The sequence below is a fragment of the Pecten maximus genome, chromosome 1 (assembly GCF_902652985.1).
Source record: "Pecten maximus chromosome 1, xPecMax1.1, whole genome shotgun sequence".
Lineage (NCBI taxonomy): Eukaryota > Metazoa > Mollusca > Bivalvia > Pectinida > Pectinidae > Pecten > Pecten maximus.
In genome coordinates, this window is record NC_047015.1 from 42,733,645 (window position 1) to 42,755,742 (window position 22,098).

Genomic DNA, 22,098 nt, shown 5'->3' on the forward strand with positions numbered 1-22,098 from the left:
TATATTATATTAATATTAATCGAGTCAGTGTGAATTAATATAAACAGCTATATAAACAGAGAGATCATTTATATAATATGGATTGCGCAGGATCTAGTTCATCAAGTTTTGTAGGTGTTATGTATAAGATGATTCTGATGAATGTTGGGTTTCTTTTTATTAGGGCGGAACAACCATCTCACATCAATATACGTCATACAACAGCAGCTTTGTGCTAATGTTTTAAGCTGGTTTAAACGAAAGCCTATTCATGCCACTTTTTGCAGGAAAAATAATAAGATTAAGTAGAACGGACGAAAAAAGAAGTTCGAACGAGATCAAATGTCGTACGAACGAGATAAAACGCCATACGATCGAGATAAAACGCAATACGAACGAGATAAAATGTCGTACGAACGAGATAAACCGTCGTACAAACGAGATAAAATGTCGTACAAACGAGATAAAACGCCATACGAACGAGATAAAACGTCGTACGAACGAGATAAAACGCCATACGATCGAGATAAAACGCAATACGAACGAGATAAAATGTCGTACGAACGAGATAAACCGTCGTACAAACGAGATAAAATGTCGTACAAACGAGATAAAACGCCATACGAACGAGATAAAACGTCGTACGAACGAGATAAAACGCCATACGATCGAGATAAAACGCAATACGAACGAGATAAAATGTCGTACGAACGAGATAAACCGTCGTACAAACGAGATAAAATGTCGTACAAACGAGATAAAACGCCATACGAACGAGATAAAACGTCGTACGAACGAGATAAAACGCCATACGATCGAGATAAAACGCAATACGAACGAGATCAAATGTCGTACGAACGAGATAAACCGTCGTACAAACGAGATAAAATGTCGTACAAACGAGATAAAACGCCATACGAACGAGATAAAACGTCGTACGAACGAGATAAAACGTCGTACGAACGAGATAAAACGTCGTACAAACGAGATAAAGCGTACAAACGAGATAAAACGTCGTAAGAACGAGATAAAACGTCGTACGAACGAGATAAAACGTCGTAAGAACGAGATAAAACGTACAAACGAGATATAACGTCGTACGAACGAGATAAAACGTCGTACAAACGAGATAAAACGTCGTACAAACGAGATGAAATGTCGTACAAACGAGATAAAACGTACAAACGAGATGAAACGTCGTACAAACGAGATGAAATGTCGTAGGATACATAAATATTCCTTGTAAGATGTCGTGAGAATTGACACGTTCAGTGACCAATAGAGAGAGCTAGTGCTGTGGAAACTGGCTGGACCATGCCTGTAGGGGAAAGTAAGCTCCTTGCACATTTGTACTATTGTCACGATCTGGCTTTACCCTCGTTGATAAAATCATGTCAATATTCCATTCGTTGTCTTTGTATAACAAAATGTTGGCAGAAGGAGTCAATACCACTTAACCATTTAGCGATATCCACTCAATGATGTCAATATTGATTTGAGTGTGCCAAATTGAATAGATTCAGGCTTTATCTGACTATTTGATCAAGGTCAAAACTTATATAATCTTACTCCCTAGTCCAACATATGCCTTATTCAGATAATAAAGGTATTTAACCACTTTGCCGAGAACTCATCAAACCAAATAGTCCAGAACATGTAGAAATGATTGTGGTACATATACTTGGCCAGAGTGTTATGACATCCTGACCTAGATACATGTATCAGATCAATAAGATATTTGACCCTGATACTCTAGATCAGATTGACCTAATATTTGACCCTGAGACCTACATTAGATTGACCTGATATTTGCCCTGATACTCTAGATCAGATTGACCTGATATTTGACCCTTAGACCTAGATCAGATTGACCTGATATTTGACCCTGAGATATAGATCAGATTGACCTGATATATTTGACCCTGAGATATAGATCAGATTGACCTGATATATTTGACCCTGAGATACAGATCAGATTGACCTGATATATTTGACCCTGAGATATAGATCAGATTTACCTGATATATTTGACCCCGAGACTCCAGATCAGATCAGACCAATCTGATATTTGTCCTTGAAACCTAGATATCAGGTTAGTCTGATATTTGGCTAAGAAGCTACTTTGATCATTATATAGTTTTTGGCCCACTGACAATGATCTATAACCAGTTCCAGAGACCTATATCTTATGATCACGTTAAATATTAGACCCAATGTCCCAGATATCGGATAATTATGTATCAAAGGCCCACTAGCACAGATACATGATGTAGTTACGTTTTAGAAACAAAGTTATCAAATCAGGCCATTATCAATAGTAGGCTTACTGTCACAGATAGTTAGTCTGGCTATATGAAAACACAAGGACATTCATGATTTGTTACAGTCTATGTGTAATTTTCCCTGGTGTGTATAGCACATTTTCAGACTTTTGGTGAGCTAGATTAATAAAATGAACAACGGCGTGTCATTTTTTTCGATTTTTAATCTAGTCCGTCTGAAAATGCGCCATGCACACACTAGAGAAGGCCCAACTATACATCGACTGTAACACATTATCAAGTACCTGTGTGTGATAACATTTAGTGCAGAAATAATGATTTACATACATTGCAGGAATATTACTTGTTACAGCGGAACCAGTTTTGAGAATAATCAGGATATGTCCTAAAATGGTCGTGAGAGACTAGTACCCGTATAAGTATAATATATATTGCCATAGTAACTGGCGTAAAGAAACTGATATTGTTTATTTTTACCAGTGAGCTATTACACAATGACTTCATTGGGCCTACTGTAGGGGAAATAACTGCTACCGGACAAACTATAATTTTCGCTAAGATTCGAGTCTGGAGGAGTTATCCCCCTTGAGGTTGTAATGAAAAACAACATTGATGTGCAAATTCAAGACTAAAAGTAAAAAAATGGTAAAAAACCTAAACTAATGACATCTTTTTCATTTCAGAATAATTAATGTATTTAAGGATTGAATAATGTTATGTTGAGGTGTATGGGGGTATAAACCTCAATAGGTCTTGAGACAAGTTTTATGAACTGCGAAGCAGTTCATAATAAATTTGTCTCAAGACCTATTGAGGTTTATACCCTCATACACCTCAACATAACTTTATTCAATCCTTATATTTATGTTGTTTTGATATTTTGTACAATATTTTGTCTTTGACAAATAGGGACTTGTGCAAGTCTACCACAGAACTTACCGAAATGTACGTCATCACTCTGCGTCTACATATGGTTAATACTTTCAGGATTTCTTTCGTGAACAAACTTAATAGCGAATTAAAACAAATATTAGTTTTAAAGGAATTCATTTCATATAAATATGATCACTTTTGAAAAGGAATTAAAAAAATATAGTCCAAGCTCGACAAATGTATTCCTACGCCGGACTTGATATAGTTCATTGAAAAATGACTCGAGTTAACTGTGGTAGGTTCATTGAGTCTGAATTGAGTGGAAATATAAATATTTGTATTTATCCATTGCAATGTCTTGTTTCACACTATTTAACAAGTTTTATATTTGATCCTCATTTCTAGTTATTTATCTCGTCTAAAGGGAGATAACTGTGGTAAGCTCAAATAGTGGCTGGCGAGGTTTAACAAGAGAATTTATGGCGTTTTTGACAGCAAATAATTTATCTATGTTTTAGTTGTAATAAATGCTATTTTTATGGGTGTAACCGCTTTGTGTTGGACAGGTGTACATTTATTAAAGTATCACTGTTATGATAAACGCAAAAAAAAAAAAAAAATGACTGTCAGTAATTGATTTTGATGTCACCCTTTAGATGGCCACTTTCATTCCCTATCTTGTTTAGTATATTGACAGTAAAACCTTGTAGGTAAAATTCAATATATGATGTCGAAATTCTGACCTATAATGTCAATGAGTCATCCACTGCACATCTGAGAAATGTTCAGCTTCGTAATTCATGTTAACCGTGAAAAGACAGTACAATATATTTGTATGTTCGCTGGATGCATATTATTCGAAATAGATTATAGGTCGTGTAGAAATAACGACAGTAAAAATAAGTAAATTGTCGAACGAGACAATCCCTCCCTTTATCAAAGACACAAGTAAATTACAAGCGATCATATATAGACATAGAACATAAACAACGAACAATACGTTAGTGTCAATGATCCCCTAGGTCGATAACTAATTCCCCGAAGGCCTACTGTAATTAATTAGAAAACATCTTAGGTAACGTAAAGATGGTTTAAATAAATAGTCAAATACAATGTAAAAGATTAAAAAAATTAACAGCGCAAGTTGAAGCGATGTGATGACAGCGCGTGCTATATGCATCTCCGCAGTTGATTCATTGCTAAGACGGAATGCCTTCTTAGATTTAAAATATTTAATATGAATTAATTACTGTATTACTAATGAAGTAATAGATGATAGGTTCTATAAACGTAAGGTGCCCCGGTTGGAAGTTATACTCTAGCTACCAATGTGGCTACGGGCTGAAAAATATGGCCGTATTCATATCTTGGACAAAATCACCAAACAGTAAATAAGTATCTCAAATGAATTTTACAAATCTAATTAACTCCTTTAAACATACTCTCTATGGTCAGCCTCGCCTCAATAACTGAACCCCATGTAATCCGCTGGTTAATATATTCATCGACCCCGAACTTTACAGCGTCACTCGGCCATATTGGTGTCGGAGTATACAATTCATCTGGCTATGTTAATATTGGCTGAAAAACGTATTTAAAGTGGATGTAAGCTGTATACAGTTCACCGCGGGAATGTAGACTGTTGAGCTGAGGACGGCGGCCATTGAACCATAAACGTCACTCACGTTTAACAAGTTCTGGACAGATTTTATTAACCGCTTTTCACATACATCCATAATACACTCATTATATTGTAACAAAGGAGGTATTTTGAACATGCCGGTTATTTTGACTGACAAGTTTCTAAATATGTTTTGCTTCAACATCACGCAAACGTTTTCATACGGACACAATGGAGAATTGAGGAGATGAAGTTTGACGGCTACACAAAATGATATTTAATTTACTTCAAACGTTATTATTTCCGCGGTGGGTTGATTTCGCGGTTTCGATATTTACACTTCACGCGTGGAGGTCATTTCCACTTCTTTTCGTTTGCACCTGTTCCATACATATCATATCCACTAATACGCGAGTGGGAAATGTTCACGACTAAATAACCTTTTTGTATATAGCGTATTTCTTAGTGTATGTATGCGTTTGAGTTTTTGAAAATCCTTCTCTTACATTACGCCCTTTACTACTAGAAAGAACATAGCTGAACATATATAACTGGCTCGATTTACGACAATTAAAATTAAACTTCCCTCATTTTCATTTTTTTAATATCAATTTTCTACTAATAAAGTAGAGAGGTAACGAGCGAGAATCGTTATAATGACCACGCGCTCGGTCATGCGAATACCTCTTTTATGTTCCTCTCATTTTAAGCTATAAAAAGCGTTTTATTACCGTGATATTTCATCTCAATTTCAAATTTGAATGTAAATTGTTGATTTAGCGAAAGAATGTGCGTCTTTAAGTGTTCTAGTAACCTGAAATGAGAAGTTATATGTGTCGTATGACCTTAGATAGTTGAATTACGATACACAACTGTTTCTACTCAAAAAGGAACTAAAAACGAATATACAGATATTAAGCAAATGATGGATTACTATTTTCAAACCGTTACCTGCATTACAAGAAATCATTTTAACAACCATATGACCGAATACACTCGGTGTGGTTTATGTGCAGAGAGTTGTTATGGGCGAGCTATAGAAATCATTACATTGAAACTACTAGCGACAGCATAAAAGAACAATGTATGTTTACAATTCTTTTTAATATCATTCAAATTATACAATATGAAATTATATACATTAAGAAAAAAAACATGCAAAAAATAGTAAATGTTGCAGCATCACACATCTTAAGCAACCCATATCTTTGACCTATAAACAAGATATAATAACTACGATTTTCTAGGAAGAACAGTTCAATAAAATGGTTATTGTACAATTAATATGGTCGACAGTTCCACGTGTATCCAATGAGATTTGAAGATCACATCACACTCTCCACGGTTATATTGATGTTATTTGGATTACGACCGAGACGAAAAGACGATTGTTTACGAAATTTGATGCACATTGCCTTTAAATGTCTCTTAAAATTTCCATTCATAAACCCATACACGATAGGGTTCAGTAAGGAATTGGAGTAGCCAATCAGATGAACGATTGCTAAGCCTACCCGAAATTCTCGCGTCATGTCATGGTTCAGGTGATACACTTGTACGGCGAAAAAAGGGAGCCAGCAAACTCCGAATATAATTACCAAAGCGATCAGCATTTTGATGATCCGTTTTTTCTGCGAGTTGCTCCTGGCGAGGTACTGTGGCCTTGACCCCGTATCACCTATCGGTTTTTGAATCCACAAACGGAAGGATATCATTCCATACGCGCACATCATGATTACCATCGGGATAACGTAATTCAAAAACAGAATTACAAATGTGTGTACTACGTCATATATCTGTTTCTTGTACTTTTCTGCACATACGTACGCAGACCGAATCTGAGGAATTTGGTCCAGTTGCATAACTAGTCTCGGCTCAGTCCTCTGGATCCACCAGCTCGGCATGGACAGTAGGAGGGTTATGATCCAGATTATTACCAGTAAGACACCGGCCCGGGTAGCGGTGCGAACGTGACGGGACCTCAAAGGATAGCTTATAGCATAATAGCTGAAAAAAAAGAGAATGGTATTCAGTAAACAACCCACTTTGAAAACTGGTGTCTGTCTCTCTATTAGTTAAACCTCTCTATATATTATTTTCTTCATATCCAGGTGTTGTTCAAAAGACATACAAGATAAAAGTTATTTACCATAGATTTTGAGATAGAGTAGAGACAACAATAAGTATCATACAACTGGTTCGTCCTTCTAGGACTCGTCTACGATGGTAGGGACAGCATATAGCTGTCTCATCCATTGGTCAGTGCTGCTAAGGTTAAAGTGAAGATGCATGTGTTTGTTAACTGAGGAAACCGAAATGGGTCGAAAGAAATGTCAATATTTGCCCTGCAGGTGTAACGAGTGTGTGTGTTAAAACTTTAAATGATGTTGCATGCTTCGTAAGGGCTGACATATCTTTTTAACACTTTTTCTGTCTAATGTCTCCCATGACAATGCTTCTTTTTTACCATTAGTAGAGTGTTCGCCTGTGTTAAGAAGTTTGATGGTTCTGACCCCTTGCCGAGATAAACCAAGGTAAGAACACTCATGTTCGAACGTTGTCAGTATGATGACGACAGCGGGATACCAAGTTACCGCTTCAAGGTTAGACATTTCTGTGGGATTGTACTGTAAAAGCATTCGTCAGTGATACCAGTGACAACAGTACTAAAAAATATAACAAACTACATTATGTAAACCCTACACTCCGTAGTAGAAAGTATATAGCAACAAGGGTTTCTGACTTTGACCGTTCAGTGAACCACAATATAAGTTTTAAAGATAGCTTAAGATGAATGTTTACCTAACAGAACCTCTTCTGAACATCCGTTATGATGTACCAATTAATGCCATCAGTGTCAAGGCGATGATATCGTACGGTTACGTAACACAATTATTCTATCTTTGGAGTATCATTATTTATAATGCGTGTTTTGGCTCAAGATTTTGGGAATCCAAATTGATATTTCATAATAATAGTAATGAACATACATGTATGCAGATGTGCATGTTTTAACGAACCCGGTAAATGTTATTATTTGCCGCCGCGACTGACGCGTTGCAGACTTAATTTATCATTATGTAGACATCAATGTACACTATAGGCGCATTCAAAACTAAACATATGGAACAACAAAGAAAGCAATAAAATACTTATGTTTACATAGTTTTATCCAGGTAACTAGTTCATGACATTTATTGTCATATGTATTAACATATTGTATTTCTATGTCGTAAACGCCAATTTCTAAATTATGGCATTTCCTTAAAAGCCAACAATAATACTGAAAGTGTATGCACCCCTGACCTACCATGAATCATCAAAAACACATAAAATATCACATTTCATTTGAATGAACTATATTTTGACAATAAAGATATATATTTCACAACAGAAAGAGAAATAGAGCGTATTTTAAAAAAAATACTACCAAAATATTTCTCTAATTTGAAATCGGACACAATCCGTGCTAGTCTTTCACGTGCTTGAATTCGGAACATTCTTTAATTGCCTACGACTGTCAGCTGAAGTCTGTTTTTTTGTATTTTATATTTACATGTCGTGCGTTAATGTGATGTGGCGTGGCCGTCTTTAGAATTGAAAACGTTAAAATGCAATAAAACAAGTCATCCGCTGACGCTGCTGTGTGGTATGTAGTGTTGGGACTTATCATAAATTCAAATGTACCAAACAGAGGCAAAGGTAACTTTTTATGCTTTCAGATCTTTTACATGTTCATTGCGAGATGCAAATACAACTGTCATGCTGATATATATATTAAAATATACATATGTATATAGAAAGTCTTTTCTCTCACCTGTCTTGTCAGGAGACATTTCTGTAATTCATGCAAACATAGTTGTGATGTCCCATGCATTTCGGAGTAATACTATGCAAGTTTCGGCATAGTTTTTGCCTAGAGTTATATAATCGATATACCGAAAAAGGGAAACCAAACACTTTACGGATCATATATCATTAAAGTAAGGTTTTCTTACTTAAGAACGTATCTATCTCAGACATTCAAAGTATGTTACAAGAGGTAAAAATGTATTACATATACACTCAGTAACATTGAACGGAATTCAGTCACTGGTCTTGTAGACATTCCACACAGGTTGATATGTTTAACACCCCAGTAAATAATGTAAAAGGGTCAAGGCACGTTCTGGACCGACAGTAGATAGCACTCCTTAATCCGACAGAGAAACATCAACATTATTAGGAACAGTATATACAATACAGGGAAATCCCGCCAGGTGGCTCCACTACCACCTCAAGTTCTCTTGTATTTCATTGTTCATGCGTAAATTGTTATAATGTGTATGTTCAAGACTAGACCATCAATACATTGAATGCGTATAAGATTAAAATTCACGGTTATCAAATTGAACTTTCGAACCTTATGAAAATATTATATTCAGATTTGCATTCCTTAGGTAAACCTACTGAACTCACTTGATACAACCAAAGTGATCAACTACGCCAATCCTCAATTCACACAAAAAAGAAGGCAACACATTATCATTTTGGATGAAAAATAGTCCCTTCAATACATGTGACACGATATTATGTCCCGAAAATGGGGAAACAAGGAACGATAGTATTCAAATGACAAGCCAACCGTAGGATTGAGGAGCACGCTTCTAGTCAGTCTACCATAACAATCCTATAGGGTTTACACAAGGCAGGCTCCAGATACCGAGAACCATTACCCACTGGCCCTGTATACAGGTGATATAGCAAGATGTTATATGCCGGAAGATATCGGCATTTGTCTAAAGAGAAATAATACGATATAAATGTATTTTGGTAAACGACTGGATAATAGTATAGCCACGAAATGTGATCAAACACCGAATCAGTATCTCTTGATATTGTTATAATCCTGGAAATCTTTGATTAAATGTATTTATGTTACGTTGTCCTCTTGTACAGAGTATATTTGATGTTTTTTTTGTTGTTGATCAAGTTAAGACTGCGATCTTACATACAACGTTACAAAGGTTGGCTTGAGAACCTTCACAATACTATACCCTGTGTGCTGGTGGTCCGTCGCGTCATTTATGTAAATATCGGTTCTAAATTCACGAGCTACCAGTTAGATTGAAATTTGATTTTAACCAGATGACTTGCGTATCTTGTCTGTCTTCTCTGGATCCAAAGTAAAATAGAATGTGTGTTATGGGGATAAAACCTTAGGTAAAGACTCAGATACGATAAACCTACAAACTGACCGATGACAATTTCACAAAACAACGTAACATTTTCGAATTAAGGACATATTTTCACTGCATAAACGAAAATAGCAACACATAGTTTTTTCGGCATAGCCGTATAATATTCTTTTGGCACCGATATGACGCGACAGGTGGCGTGAATGGTCAAGATGAAGTATGTGATTGGTCAATACAAAATGCGGATACAGTTAAAAACGAAACAAAGTAAAGATTGAATGGAAGCTGAATAAATGGTGTATTTTTTCAAATGACACATTAATAAACTTATATTCCTGATTCAAATGCAGTCTTATTATCACCAAAAATGATTCAAACTGATTTGTTATCATTGCTGAAACGCATTAGTTCGTTAATTTATGTCACCAGCAGTTTTACATTATAACCACCACCATTAAAACTATGCCGTTTATCTTTTTTTAAAGATATTTCTTGTTTACAGCTAGTTTCATCACATAATGGATAATTGATAAATAATTGCATTTGTTTCAGAAAATATCTTGATGATGCTTCGTCAATACCGAATGTCAGCCCTATCATTTGATAGTATATAATTATGCTGGTGGCCCTATTCATTCGCCTGTACGTACCGTTCTATGGCCACGGCGGTCAGAGTAAAGATGCTAGCTTGCACGTTGACTGTCTGGAGGTAGGTGGACAACTTGCACATGACTTCGCCCAGAGTCCATTCATTATGGACGTAGTATCCGAGTTGTATGGGCATATTCCATCCGGCAATCAGCGTATCGCTGATAGACAATGACACAAGGAATACATTGGTGATTGTTCTCATCGGTTTGTTGCCGAGAATGACGATGATGACGAGGAGATTGCCGATGATTGCTCCTGTCATTATGACACTGTATATTACGATAAGGAATGTTTTCAGTTCCTCAGACAAAGGTTCTGGTAGAAAGAAGTCCTGGCTTGTCAAATACCGAAGATGGAGTTTAGATTCAAAATTATCCTGATGGGAACCATTCTGGTCGGCAGACAAGTTCCCTGATGTTGTGTAATTGTCCATATTCAAGTATGCAATCAAGAAGCTAGTCCAGTTCAATGATTTACTTCAGCATCGAAATCGACTGTTTTGCCGCTAACGGAATGCTGTGTTCTGGATCTCACTCGTTAAGGTTCAAGTTCGGCTGTGATACAGTTTACAGCCAAATCTACCAGATGTCAAACATAAATCTATGTGTTTATATGTTAAGTATTCGACCCCCTTATTTCATGTATCCTACGCAGTATATCAAAAAAACATCACAAAGAATATCACTACGCGAGTATACAGTTGTAGATAATAGAAATGTGCCGGAACAGAAGACTAGATAAAAATATACTTCCCAAACGATTTCAATCTCTTCACATGTATTGTTTACAGTAGTCTACCATTTTAAACAGACCAAGCAAAGGAGATGTGTGTAGAGACTAAACACCCGCTGTCTGTGGCGTGCTATTGCACGCGCTGGTCACAAGGTACACGAGAATTACCAATTAACGGACACCTGCCGCCGACCAATCTTGACAGATCATTGTTTATAAAATCCATTAAGACATGTTATAACATCATGTTAAATGTTATCATTCGCCACGTATTTGATAACAAAAATTAATGTAACTAGCGTCATCATTTAGACTGATTGATTCTTAATGAAAGAAGAGAGTTTATTCGTGTGTTTTAATATTAAAAGTAAGAATATCCTAATGGCTTTCCGGAATTATATCTTACCTGTCAAATATCATATCCAACGCACTTTTTAAAAGTCTGGCAATAAAATACACAAACATCAGAATAATGTAGAAATATTTGCATTTAATTTTAAGAACTGTATGCATACATTTTTATGACAATTTATTATGAACAAGTTCTCAAGTATAAGTTTTGATGATAATGAATTAAGATTTGTGAAGATTTGTGAAGATTTATAACTTAGTGAGCCATGCTTGAACAAAAAGTCATTTGGCGTTTAAAAGTTGAAATGCCTAAAATGAAACATTGCTGATTTGGCCCCTGCAGAAGTTCAGAACGACAGTATACATGACATGGACTCCAATAGTGGTTAGCTACACCGTTGGATACATCAGAGGGGTGGACGGCCGCTCAGTATTTGAAACTCTCTGTTCCTCCACGACCAAAGCCTGGATTAAAGTGTTTCAAAAAGTCAAAATAATAAATTCATAAATTAATCGATTTTAAAAATTACTTCATGAAGCATCGGAGAAAAAAAAACCCACCAGAGATAACACATTTTTATAGAATGGGAAATGAGTATTAAGGTAAATGTGGAACATTTTCATCATAAAAGGAGCATAACGACTAGTAGTTTGGTATTTTAGTCTGTTAAATGTATTAACACAGGGAGATGTTCTAGCTAGAAAACTACACATTGATAACATAATGTTAACGTACCTCCAGGTCCAAACAAGGTAGCGTAGCATGGCTTATTACAATATGGCTTCCCGTCATGCTGTAAGAGAACTTATAGTGATATAGCATATGTGGTAAAAAAACACTAGATCAATGTATTACGTAAAAATAACACGTCAAGTATATTCATCAAAACCATGCACAGTCAAGGTAATCCGTGCTCTTAATTGCTTTCACAATAAATATAATATATACTATTGCCTTCCGGTGTGATATGTTGGTGTCCAGTGTATCATATTACCTTCCGGTGTGATATGTTGGTGTCCAGTGTATAATATTGCCTTCCGGTGTGATAAGTTGGTGTCCAGTGTATAATATTACCTTCCGGTGTGATATGTTGGTGTCCAGTGTATAATATTACCTCCCGGTGTGATATGTTGGTGTCCAGTGTATAATATTACCTTCCGGTGTGATATGTTGGTGTCCAGTGTATAATATTACCTTCCGGTGTGATATGTTGGTGTCCAGTGTATAATATTGCCTTCCGGTGTGATATGTTGGTGTCCAGTGTATAATATTGCCTTCCGGTGTGATATGTTGGTGTCCAGTGTATAATATTACCTTCCGGTGTGATATGTTGGTGTCCAGTGTATAATATTACCTTCCGGTGTGATATGTTGGTGTCCAGTGTATAATATTACCTTCCGGTGTGATATTTTGGTGTCCAGTGTATAATATTTCCTTCCGGTGTGATATTTTGGTGTCCAGTGTATAATATTACCTTCCGGTGTGATATGTTGGTGTCCAGTGTATAATATTACCTTCCGGTGTGATATGTTGGTGTTCAGTGTTATGTTGTGGTGCATTATACATATTGTATCATATTACGTGGGTTCGAACCGCACTGGCGGCAGATAATGATTGATGTTGGGTTCATTGTTCCCAACCGCTGGCACGTTGGTTTTCCCCAGTGGGTTTTCCTCCAATATTCAAAACAATATTTGTTCCCTCAGCGGCGTTTTAACAAATGCTCTACAAAGCTTATGTTGCTTGTTAACAATGTAAACGACGATAAATAAAGTTTATTTTCATTTTTTTTTTCATTATTGTTTTTGTCAAGTGTATTATGTAGTGGTCCAGTATATTATGTTGTGGTCCAGTATATTATGTTATGTTGTTGTCAAGAATAGTATGCATTGGTTCAGTATATTTTGGTGTGGATAGGTACACTATGTTGTGGCTCAGTCTATTATGTTGTTGCCCAATTTATTATGCTGTGGCCGAGTTTATTGCTTTGTGGACCAGTGTGTATTATAAGAACGGCCTTCCCTACATGCGAGATAATGTAAATGTGTGTGATGAGGCTGTAGTTTGTTCGTGTTTGTTTTCATGTGATAGCGAGGGACTAATGAGATAAGATCCCAAATTTAGAATTTAGTGGCCTCCTACAAATTATGGGACTTCCGGTAAGATTCTAACATCCTGCTTTAGGGTATTAAGTATAAATTCTACTAGAACATTCATTTACTAGTTCTTATATGACTAGTACTTACTTCGGCATGACTTCCGGCTGATAACGTCTTTTTACATTTTTCACACTTCAGACACGGCCTGTGCCAGTCCTTCCCCAGTGACGTCACTTTTTCAGCTAAGAAGTAAAAAAATAAACATGTTACCGAATGAAAGGTACTGTAATTTGAGTCATAAGGTGTTTACCTGAGTCTGACCGGCCGTCCTTCAATCCGTCGTTCCCTAATTCCGGTCCTTCCCTCCGTCCGTCAATCCGTCTTTCCCTAATTCCGGTCCTTCCCTCCGTCCGTCAATCCGTCGTTCCCTAATTCCGGTCGTTCCCTCCGTCCGTCAATCCGTCCTTCCCTAATTCCGTCACAAATCTATAAAACTATCATCTATTCAGTTAGTTATTATTTTTTGTTTCCGGATTGTTATAGTAGTACGGTTTAGGTATTAGTTATTTGTTGTATTCAATTTAGTTTCCGAATTTGTATATCCCAGACTAGGCAGTCACGTGATGTTTTTTATTTTGATGATGATATAAGAAAACTTGGCTTATTCAAATCATAATTAAATACCCAATGTGTATATAATGCAAAAGCTTACTTGTGTGTCTATTGGGCGTTTTATTAGTAAGAAACCCCATCTTTCTTAGTTTGTGTTAACACATAACTAATGGGGTGACACCTAAAGGAGTGTCACAGAAAGAATGAAGTGTAGTTAGGGAAGATAACTCTGTGAGCACGAAAGACAGAAAAAAATAAATGCTGAGGGTGATACAGAAATGTCCGTCTTGAGTTCAGAAGTTCCATGCACGAGTCCTGGTTTACATCAAAATCGTTCAATGTCAATATTTCGACCAATAAGAAGCATCAGCGTGGTTATATGGCAAGAAAATCCGTAAGGTTGAATTTGCATCTAAAATTTGACCGATTGAATTCCTCAATGTGGTTGCTATGGCAATGAATCCCATGTGGTTGAATTCGAATTCCCCTATTTACAAAAATGTACCATTTTGCATCCAAATCCATTGTCTAAACTTCGACAAATCAGAAGCCTTGATATGGCAATGATACCCATGCAATGGAATTCGCAGTCCCCTAATACCAATATAAACCATATACCAATGGTAATCGAAATCAAACAATATCTAAATTTTCACCAGACAGAGGCAAATAAGTCTGTGGCGGCCATCTTGGCTGACCGATCGGAAAATAAAAGATCAGTTGCAAACCCCATGACATTGAAGAACATTTGTGTCATTTTTTTTTTAAAGTTGGGCACTAAATAGATTAATGGTTATCTTATAACACTGGTAACCCCAAAAACCTTTATTTCCTTTCCTTTAGCATAAATACCTTCACTTGCTCTTAATTTCCTCACTTTCACTTAATTTTCTCACTTGCACTTAATTTATTCGCGCGACATTTAAAACTCTCAAATACGTTTAAATATTAATACTGGCGCGAGGAAATTGAAGGTTTGAGGGTTACCACTGTAATAATTTTCATAATTCTTCAGTTTTCTGGAATATGACACATTAATTGATTATGAGACATCAATTGGCATCTATGCAAGCATACGTTAGGGCCTCTCGTGTGTTGTTGTTCAGTGAGGTAGTCACCAACTACTATAAGGAGACCAAGCCTCAAAACGATTCTGATTGCAATATATACACGTGGTGATAAAACAACCAAACAATCAACCCTAAGTTCATCTTAGTAACAGATGTACTCGCGGTATTCTAATCGATAAATAATTACATATACGATCAAAGATAGAAACAAATGTCATGTATATCATTATGATGTCAAAATCAGGGCTTCTAGGGACCACAGAACCAAATCAAAAATAGATTGTGGGTTTTTCCCGTTTGGGCACAAGATTTAATAGGAAGGTGAATGCATCCGGGCCTACTGATTGGATATTTAGGTGACTGGTAACGTAACATCCGCCACCTCTCGATAAAATACGACCCTTTTTCAAAACCCTAATGTGGCCGTTCTATGAAAGATATAGAAAAACTAAAGATACGCTTTCAGATTTTTGGATTGAAACGCTGATTTTTAAGGACCGGTTAAACAGAAGCTACCGGTCAAAGTGACGATTTTGGCATGTTTGACCCAAAATATCTCATAGATACGAATTTCCACAGGGATACCAGATACATCCAGACCTAGATCGAGCCGAGTTTTACAATGGTTCAAAAGACCATCAAAATTGTATGTGCCATTTTTTCCGCTCCCAAATCGCTACAATAGCCGGCAAAATAGGCGAATTAGCTCATACTATCATTACGTTCCGTAAGGAACGATAACGAGTTATCGTCCCTTACTACACTTCATTCTTTACTGGCATTTTAATAAATGCTCGTTTTTCGACAAACAAAGTATTTGCTGTTCTATTGCCAAAACATAGCAGAGTACTTGTGTGGTTTATGTATTTTTTTTCAATTTCTTTAAAATCAAATATTTTAAACTGATCATTTCTGGGTGTCTTCACCGAGCTACCATTTAGGTTAAATGTATCCACTAAGACCACAGTTTATGGCCTGTGGTCACATGTATGCTATCTTGTATTTGTATTATGGAATTTCGGTACGATATATTACAACAAGTAAAGGGCTGAAATATTATGATTCAAGAAATGATTATTTTCAATGAGACATCACCTTCACCGAGATATTACACTACACTAGCCAACACCCACACCCACTGATAAGACTGTACTTAGATATGATATATTAGCCTGTCTGTGTGTTTACACCGACCAGGGTAACGTCCTCATACAGGTCTCCATATCATCTGCGGGACTTCACCTCAATACAGGGGACAAATAAAATTCTAATCTACTTCATACTGGTTGCGTTCCGGGTTGGAGGAAATATATAAAGAAAAACATAAATCCTATTTCTATCAACATAAACGAGATATTGGTTTGGTATAGTTGTGTTGATATCGCACCTGACTTCACACAAAGAAACCTCTGTATCCAGGAATTAATCCCCTGTTGCTGGTTTAGAATTTAGTCAGGTAGCACGTCCGACTGGAAACCGCTTAAATACTGACATAAATCTAGGACATGAATTAAGCTTACATCAAAACGAACGATTTTTATATGATAAACTAAATGACTTTCTATAAAGTACGAAGTTATGTGACTTAAATTGGTTTGTACCTCTATATTTTAACACGACAAATAAACTTCAAATGGACATCAATAGAAGGTTATCGATTTAAATCAACTGACATCATAATAATGCAATAAAAAGTACATCGAGTACAGTAACAAGGGTTAAAGGTATCCGGAACTCATCGGGTTTTTTTTCAAAATACACTAGTACAGCCAACCCTAGGATGACCCGAATGGAGTTAAAGGTTGAAATCCTGTCAGTGACATGTAAACACAGTCATCTATAACCAGCTCGCTCTCAAAATTAACCTTGTTTATTTAAGGTTTGAATCTAACTTTCGGCTTACGTCGTTTCTGGGGATAATGAAATGAACTACGAACAATCAAAGTAGGCTTCAATATATGTGTACTTCAGGTTTAAAATAGTACGGGTTTCAACTATAAGTCTACAGTTACCAGAATTTGGGGAAACTTTATGACTCGTGTTAAAAATAATCCGTTGATCGGAGATGATCGATCATTATCCTTCAGGCAGAAATACGATATCGATTATGCGATACGTTTTCCCTGTCAATTATGCAAAAGAGCACATTTCAGTGTAATATTTAATTGCTGCCGCGTGATTAAGAAAGTATTGAAAACGTCCCGACGGCTGCGCGGAATAACAATGTCTAGATTGATTTTTTTGTCGTCTCCTACTTCAATTCGAACATCACGGCAACCATCATTAAACCGTCACGCTGTGTGTTGTGAACCTAATGTGATCTTTACATATCTTATTCAAGGTGATAATTATTTTTGATCGCTTTAATAGTTCCTTGTGTATCCCCAAACGGAGACCTCATTTTGACGACCTGACACATATAGATTTGGCACGAATTTCCTGTGCGCCACAACCACCTATTTTATGTGACCCGTTTTTTTTATGCCAAAGACTCAATTTGACCGCTTCATTGAGTAATATTGATTAGGTCTTGAAATTTATATGTGACAAACATTGAGCAGTGTTGACAAAATGTTAAATAGTACAGCTAAAAATACTTTAATAAAAGTTATCTCATCTAAAGTATTAACGATCCAATACTAATCAAACTTTAAAACTATTTTTAAGAAAAATAATTCTAGCGACTGTAAAACCAACTGCGTTCATGATCAGAATGTAGACAACGCTCCGCTATGACAAAAGAATGACGTCGTCAGAAAAAACGATCAATTTCAGGCAACACCAGCAACAATAAGAAGTCATATGTGCCTTGGTACGCGTTGTCCTTTACACATAGTCATAATGAAGCCGATATTATATGCACTTTGTATAAGACAGTGATGGATATAGCTGGCAGTTTGCATTGCATCCATCTTAAAACTGGAGTGAGTTAAGGTCCATGCTCCCTTCGTTGGCCCCAAGATTGCGTCTTAGAACAAAAAGCCCGGACGATTCATGTCAATGAAAAAACCGATTAACTTTACCATAGAAAGTAACGTAAAGTCGATTTGGAATGCAAACACAATTTAAAAAATCACGATATTAATAATTATGTTTTCAATTCTCTTATGGAAAGTGTGAAATTGCTCGGATTTCACCTAAATGCATATGGCGGGCGTCGTCGATTAAAATACAGTCATGAGGGAGGCATGGAACACCGTCACGAGGGAGACACAGAACACTGTCATGAGGGAGGCATGGAACACCGTCATGAGGGAGACACAGAACAGTCATGAGGGAGGCAACACCGTCATGAGGGAGAGGCATGGAACACCGTCATGAGGGAGACACAGAACACCGTCATGAGGGAGACACAGAACAGTCATGAGGGAGGCATGGAACATCGTAATGATGAAAGTACGGAAATCCGCTCTAAGGGAAGCACTGGCGAACGGCATGAGAGGCAAGGGAGGCCACCCGAAAGATATCAATGTATGTAACAACTACTTATTGTTATGCTTCATAGCTTATTATCGATTTGATATATCGTATTTTCACCAAAGAAGAAAGGTATGTTTCGTGTATATTCGCCTAATTAATAACCTGATTCTTTTTTACGAAAATACAGACTCTCCAGAGAATGGGAACTCATGATTTTCATATTTGTTGTAAGGAATCCAGAAGTAGCATAGTGCGGCGCTGGTTCTTATAATGAAATCACCGTTCCAAACGAGTCACGAGGACCAGTTGATATTTTAAAGCATGGGATATTAACAGAGATCCAATATGTATTGTAAATTGTAATACGTTCATTATGCATAGGTCATTAATTACTCGGTACTGATGTATTTGAAAGGTTTAGTACATGTATATCCAATAAAAAATTATCATGGAGTAATAACGTACCACTTGTATAAAATTACTGTTACACTAGTTATTATTCAAATCAGACAGCCAGAGCTGTAATATTGCAGTTTGATTGACAAACTGGGCAACCAGACTGTGATAACCACTCGCTCTGAAATATCTAATAGAAAACGCCCAATACATGCACACTACATTATTGTGCATCAACTCCCGACACAATGGTTATTTTCATTTTAAGCTTAACAGTCGCCGTAGTAAACAAGACGTAATGTAGACCTAGACCAAAACAGGTGTGCTTTCTTGACTATGTCAATCAACAGGACTTGAAACAAGTCTCACTGCAGGTAAATACATACCACCATAGTCAATTAATGCAAACATTGAAATAAATGTAAGACATTCATATATGTCAGCCCTATCTCATGTCATTAGTTTTAAAACCAAACACGCTTCGTAACATAAATAGATCTTTTTTTCGTTTGTTATGTTTTGTCTGTCGTTAGATGATAACTCATTCATGACATGTTGACGCTGCATTGATGCATTTTCATAACCACTTAAGTCATATATAACTAGTACCAAAATAAATGTATTTACCATTGAGTATAACGACCGGGCCTATGTTTACATCACGTGTACACAGACGTGATTAACCTGCGGATCCATTGACGCCTTTTGGTAGTTTACCGTCAATTTGGGGGGAAATACTACTTTTGTACATCTATATAGATTTCTGGTATTAAACAAACATTAAGGTGACGTTGAATCTTATAAGTATTGGTGAAATTACATGTTTTGTGCGTGTTTCAACGAAATGATAATGTTTCTATGAGTAAGCAAGGTCCATGTTCAGACTTCCGAAGCTTCCATCTCTCCCTGTAACGTTTCGTGCATTTAAATGTTACAACGAGAGGATCATACATCGTGGGCTATTTTCATATCGAGGCAATATGCAAACACTTCAACAAAACTGGAAAACTTAGAAAAGAATAGGGGAATCACATAAGCTTTCAACCCGAAGTAGTCTATAGTGCTTATAACCGAATTGAACCGTCCCTATAGGATTTTAAACGTAAACACAACTCCACGTGGGAAGGCAAAGAACGGCGGACGAACGTTTATAGTGACTGTTCCCACAGTTGAATAGTGAAGCTTCTGAAGAATAGGATTTTAGTTGAAGCTTGTTGTTAAGTTCTTTTTTCAAAGATGTTGAATTAGTGAGTGTCGTTTTCTTCAGTGGTTCGCAATGCATTACGGAGCACTCACATATGCAGCGAAGAAATCCTGTCCGTAATGCGTCGTGTTATTTAATGAATTTATTTACTTGCCCAATACACAACAACCGGAATTATCCTCTTATATTGTATACAGTTTATGTATCATGTCGGCCTCAACTATTTGTGAACATTCGTCCTGTTCGAAAAATATTTACATGATCTATCACTAATCAGACGACATAATCCTAACCAGGCGGTGAGTAGTTCCACGCCCGTACACATTACACTTTGTACATAACACTCGTATCGATTTTAGGTTTTATACTAGTTTTACCTGTGATTTAATGTCAAACATTATTAGAACTCCTTTACAACACAATGAATGTCTACTTACCGAAATACACTTCCTTTGTACAATTTGGACATTTAGGCATGATTACTGATGATCGATGATCGATAAACACTGTTAGTTTTGGAGGCTAACTGTGAGTAACTACTGTTATCAAACCGTACCTGTTTGTCGACAAGATGGTGCACACGTCTTTGTGACAATATCACATTTTGCACACGGCCCTCAAAATTTTTACATCCGTTGATATCTAGGCGTGGTCCTCTCACTATATCTAATAACAATTGTTTACAAGTCCTATTTGTAGTATAATTAGATGTTTAAAAAGAGTGATGTTACGATGGACATTTACCGCTTGACTTGACATTAGATTGAATAAATAGAACTGTCTGTAAATAACTGGAGGGTGGTTGAGGCGACCTTAACCACAATACCTGGGAATATGTTATCGGTGCTGTAATTGGACCACTCTGTTGTCGTCATTAGATAAAGGATTTCTCTATACATGTACTTCAGTCCGTTCAGTGTGTAGCCACGGTAGGTCCGGGCTTTAGTTGTGTGTCGTCCTCGTATTTACCTTGACTCATGCCATCTAGCTACATGTATGTTGTTTTTGATTCAATGCAGAACTTGTTCAATGATGAATGCATATATTACGTAATCTGAAATTCCCTTAAGGGCGGGTTTGGCCAAAAGGTTTTGCATGACACTTCGGCATTTTACACAGGGTAACGGGGAGGCCAAGCCTAACATTACATTTTCAGAGGAAAAAAACAATTTTCTTTTATTTGTTTTTCTGCCTTAAAAACTATACAACTGAAATTTGTTACATTATTGCTATTTTGATACAGACGAAAATATGTCGCTTGTTGAGTGGCGTTACTACGGAAAGACAGATAGGTCGGCTTTTATTAGTCCGTTTGACAGGAAATTTTGATTATGCAGCCTCTCCAATGCCCTTTGCCACTTTTAAAACTTTCGCTGGGAGCCGACAATAAATTCAATATGAGTTATAGACCTATAATTTGCTTGTTATGCGTAATGTATGGGTAAATTAAAATTCCTTTCCGTGGTATGAATAAATTGTAACAGTTTAAGATGATGACGCAATGTCTGCTTGAAACATATATATCCGATGTTGTAGGGGGCCGCGGTGGCCGAGTGGTTAAGATGTCCCGACACGTTAACACTAGCCCTCCACCTCTGGGTTGCGAGTTCGAAACCTACGTGGGGCAGTT

At 36.7% G+C, this 22,098-nt stretch overlaps 4 protein-coding genes across 4 annotated transcripts; 1 reads left to right on the forward strand and 3 right to left on the reverse strand.

Moving 5' to 3' along the window:
- Nucleotides 1–321: 321 nt before the first annotated feature.
- On the forward strand, nt 322–999 carry LOC117344309 (nuclear speckle splicing regulatory protein 1-like). Its single transcript, XM_033907060.1, has one exon. The coding sequence runs from the start codon at nt 322–324 to the stop codon at nt 997–999; it is 678 nt and encodes a 225-aa protein (XP_033762951.1).
- Nucleotides 1,000–5,850: 4,851 nt separating this feature from the next.
- Nucleotides 5,851–6,830, reverse strand: LOC117334259 (pyroglutamylated RF-amide peptide receptor-like). Its single transcript, XM_033893769.1, has one exon. The coding sequence runs from the start codon at nt 6,657–6,659 to the stop codon at nt 6,081–6,083; it is 579 nt and encodes a 192-aa protein (XP_033749660.1). The 5' UTR covers nt 6,660–6,830; the 3' UTR covers nt 5,851–6,080.
- A 3,730-nt stretch (nt 6,831–10,560) lies between these two features.
- On the reverse strand, nt 10,561–11,016 carry LOC117344385 (QRFP-like peptide receptor). Its single transcript, XM_033907156.1, has one exon. It carries the CDS (start codon nt 11,014–11,016, stop codon nt 10,561–10,563), a length of 456 nt encoding a protein of 151 aa, XP_033763047.1.
- Nucleotides 11,017–11,788: 772 nt separating this feature from the next.
- LOC117334248 (cysteine-rich protein 1-like) lies at nt 11,789–21,075 on the reverse strand. The gene is made up of 4 exons (XM_033893758.1): nt 20,906–21,075; nt 13,914–14,008; nt 12,403–12,460; nt 11,789–12,131 (listed from the first exon to the last, which is right to left on the reverse strand). The coding sequence occupies exons 1-4, from the start codon at nt 20,943–20,945 to the stop codon at nt 12,094–12,096; spliced, it is 231 nt and encodes a 76-aa protein (XP_033749649.1). The 5' UTR covers nt 20,946–21,075; the 3' UTR covers nt 11,789–12,093.
- Between the last annotated feature and the right edge of the window lie 1,023 nt (nt 21,076–22,098).

What these genes read in the sequence shown, in the direction of transcription:
- LOC117334248 (XM_033893758.1), bottom strand. Translation starts at nt 20,945, where the DNA reads ATGCCTAAATGTCCAAATTGTACAAAGGAAGTGTATTTCG. An exon ending in TACAAAGGAAGTGTATTTCG is followed by an intron (nt 14,009 to 20,905) that starts GTAAGTAGACAT and finishes TTTACTTCTTAG; the next exon opens with CTGAAAAAGTGACGTCACTG. An exon ending in CAGCCGGAAGTCATGCCGAA is followed by an intron (nt 12,461 to 13,913) that starts GTAAGTACTAGT and finishes GTTCTCTTACAG; the next exon opens with CATGACGGGAAGCCATATTG.
- LOC117344385 (XM_033907156.1), bottom strand. Translation starts at nt 11,016, where the DNA reads ATGGACAATTACACAACATCAGGGAACTTGTCTGCCGACCAGAATGGT.
- LOC117334259 (XM_033893769.1), bottom strand. Translation starts at nt 6,659, where the DNA reads ATGCCGAGCTGGTGGATCCAGAGGACTGAGCCGAGACTAGTTATGCAA.
- LOC117344309 (XM_033907060.1), top strand. Translation starts at nt 322, where the DNA reads ATGTCGTACGAACGAGATAAAACGCCATACGATCGAGATAAAACGCAA.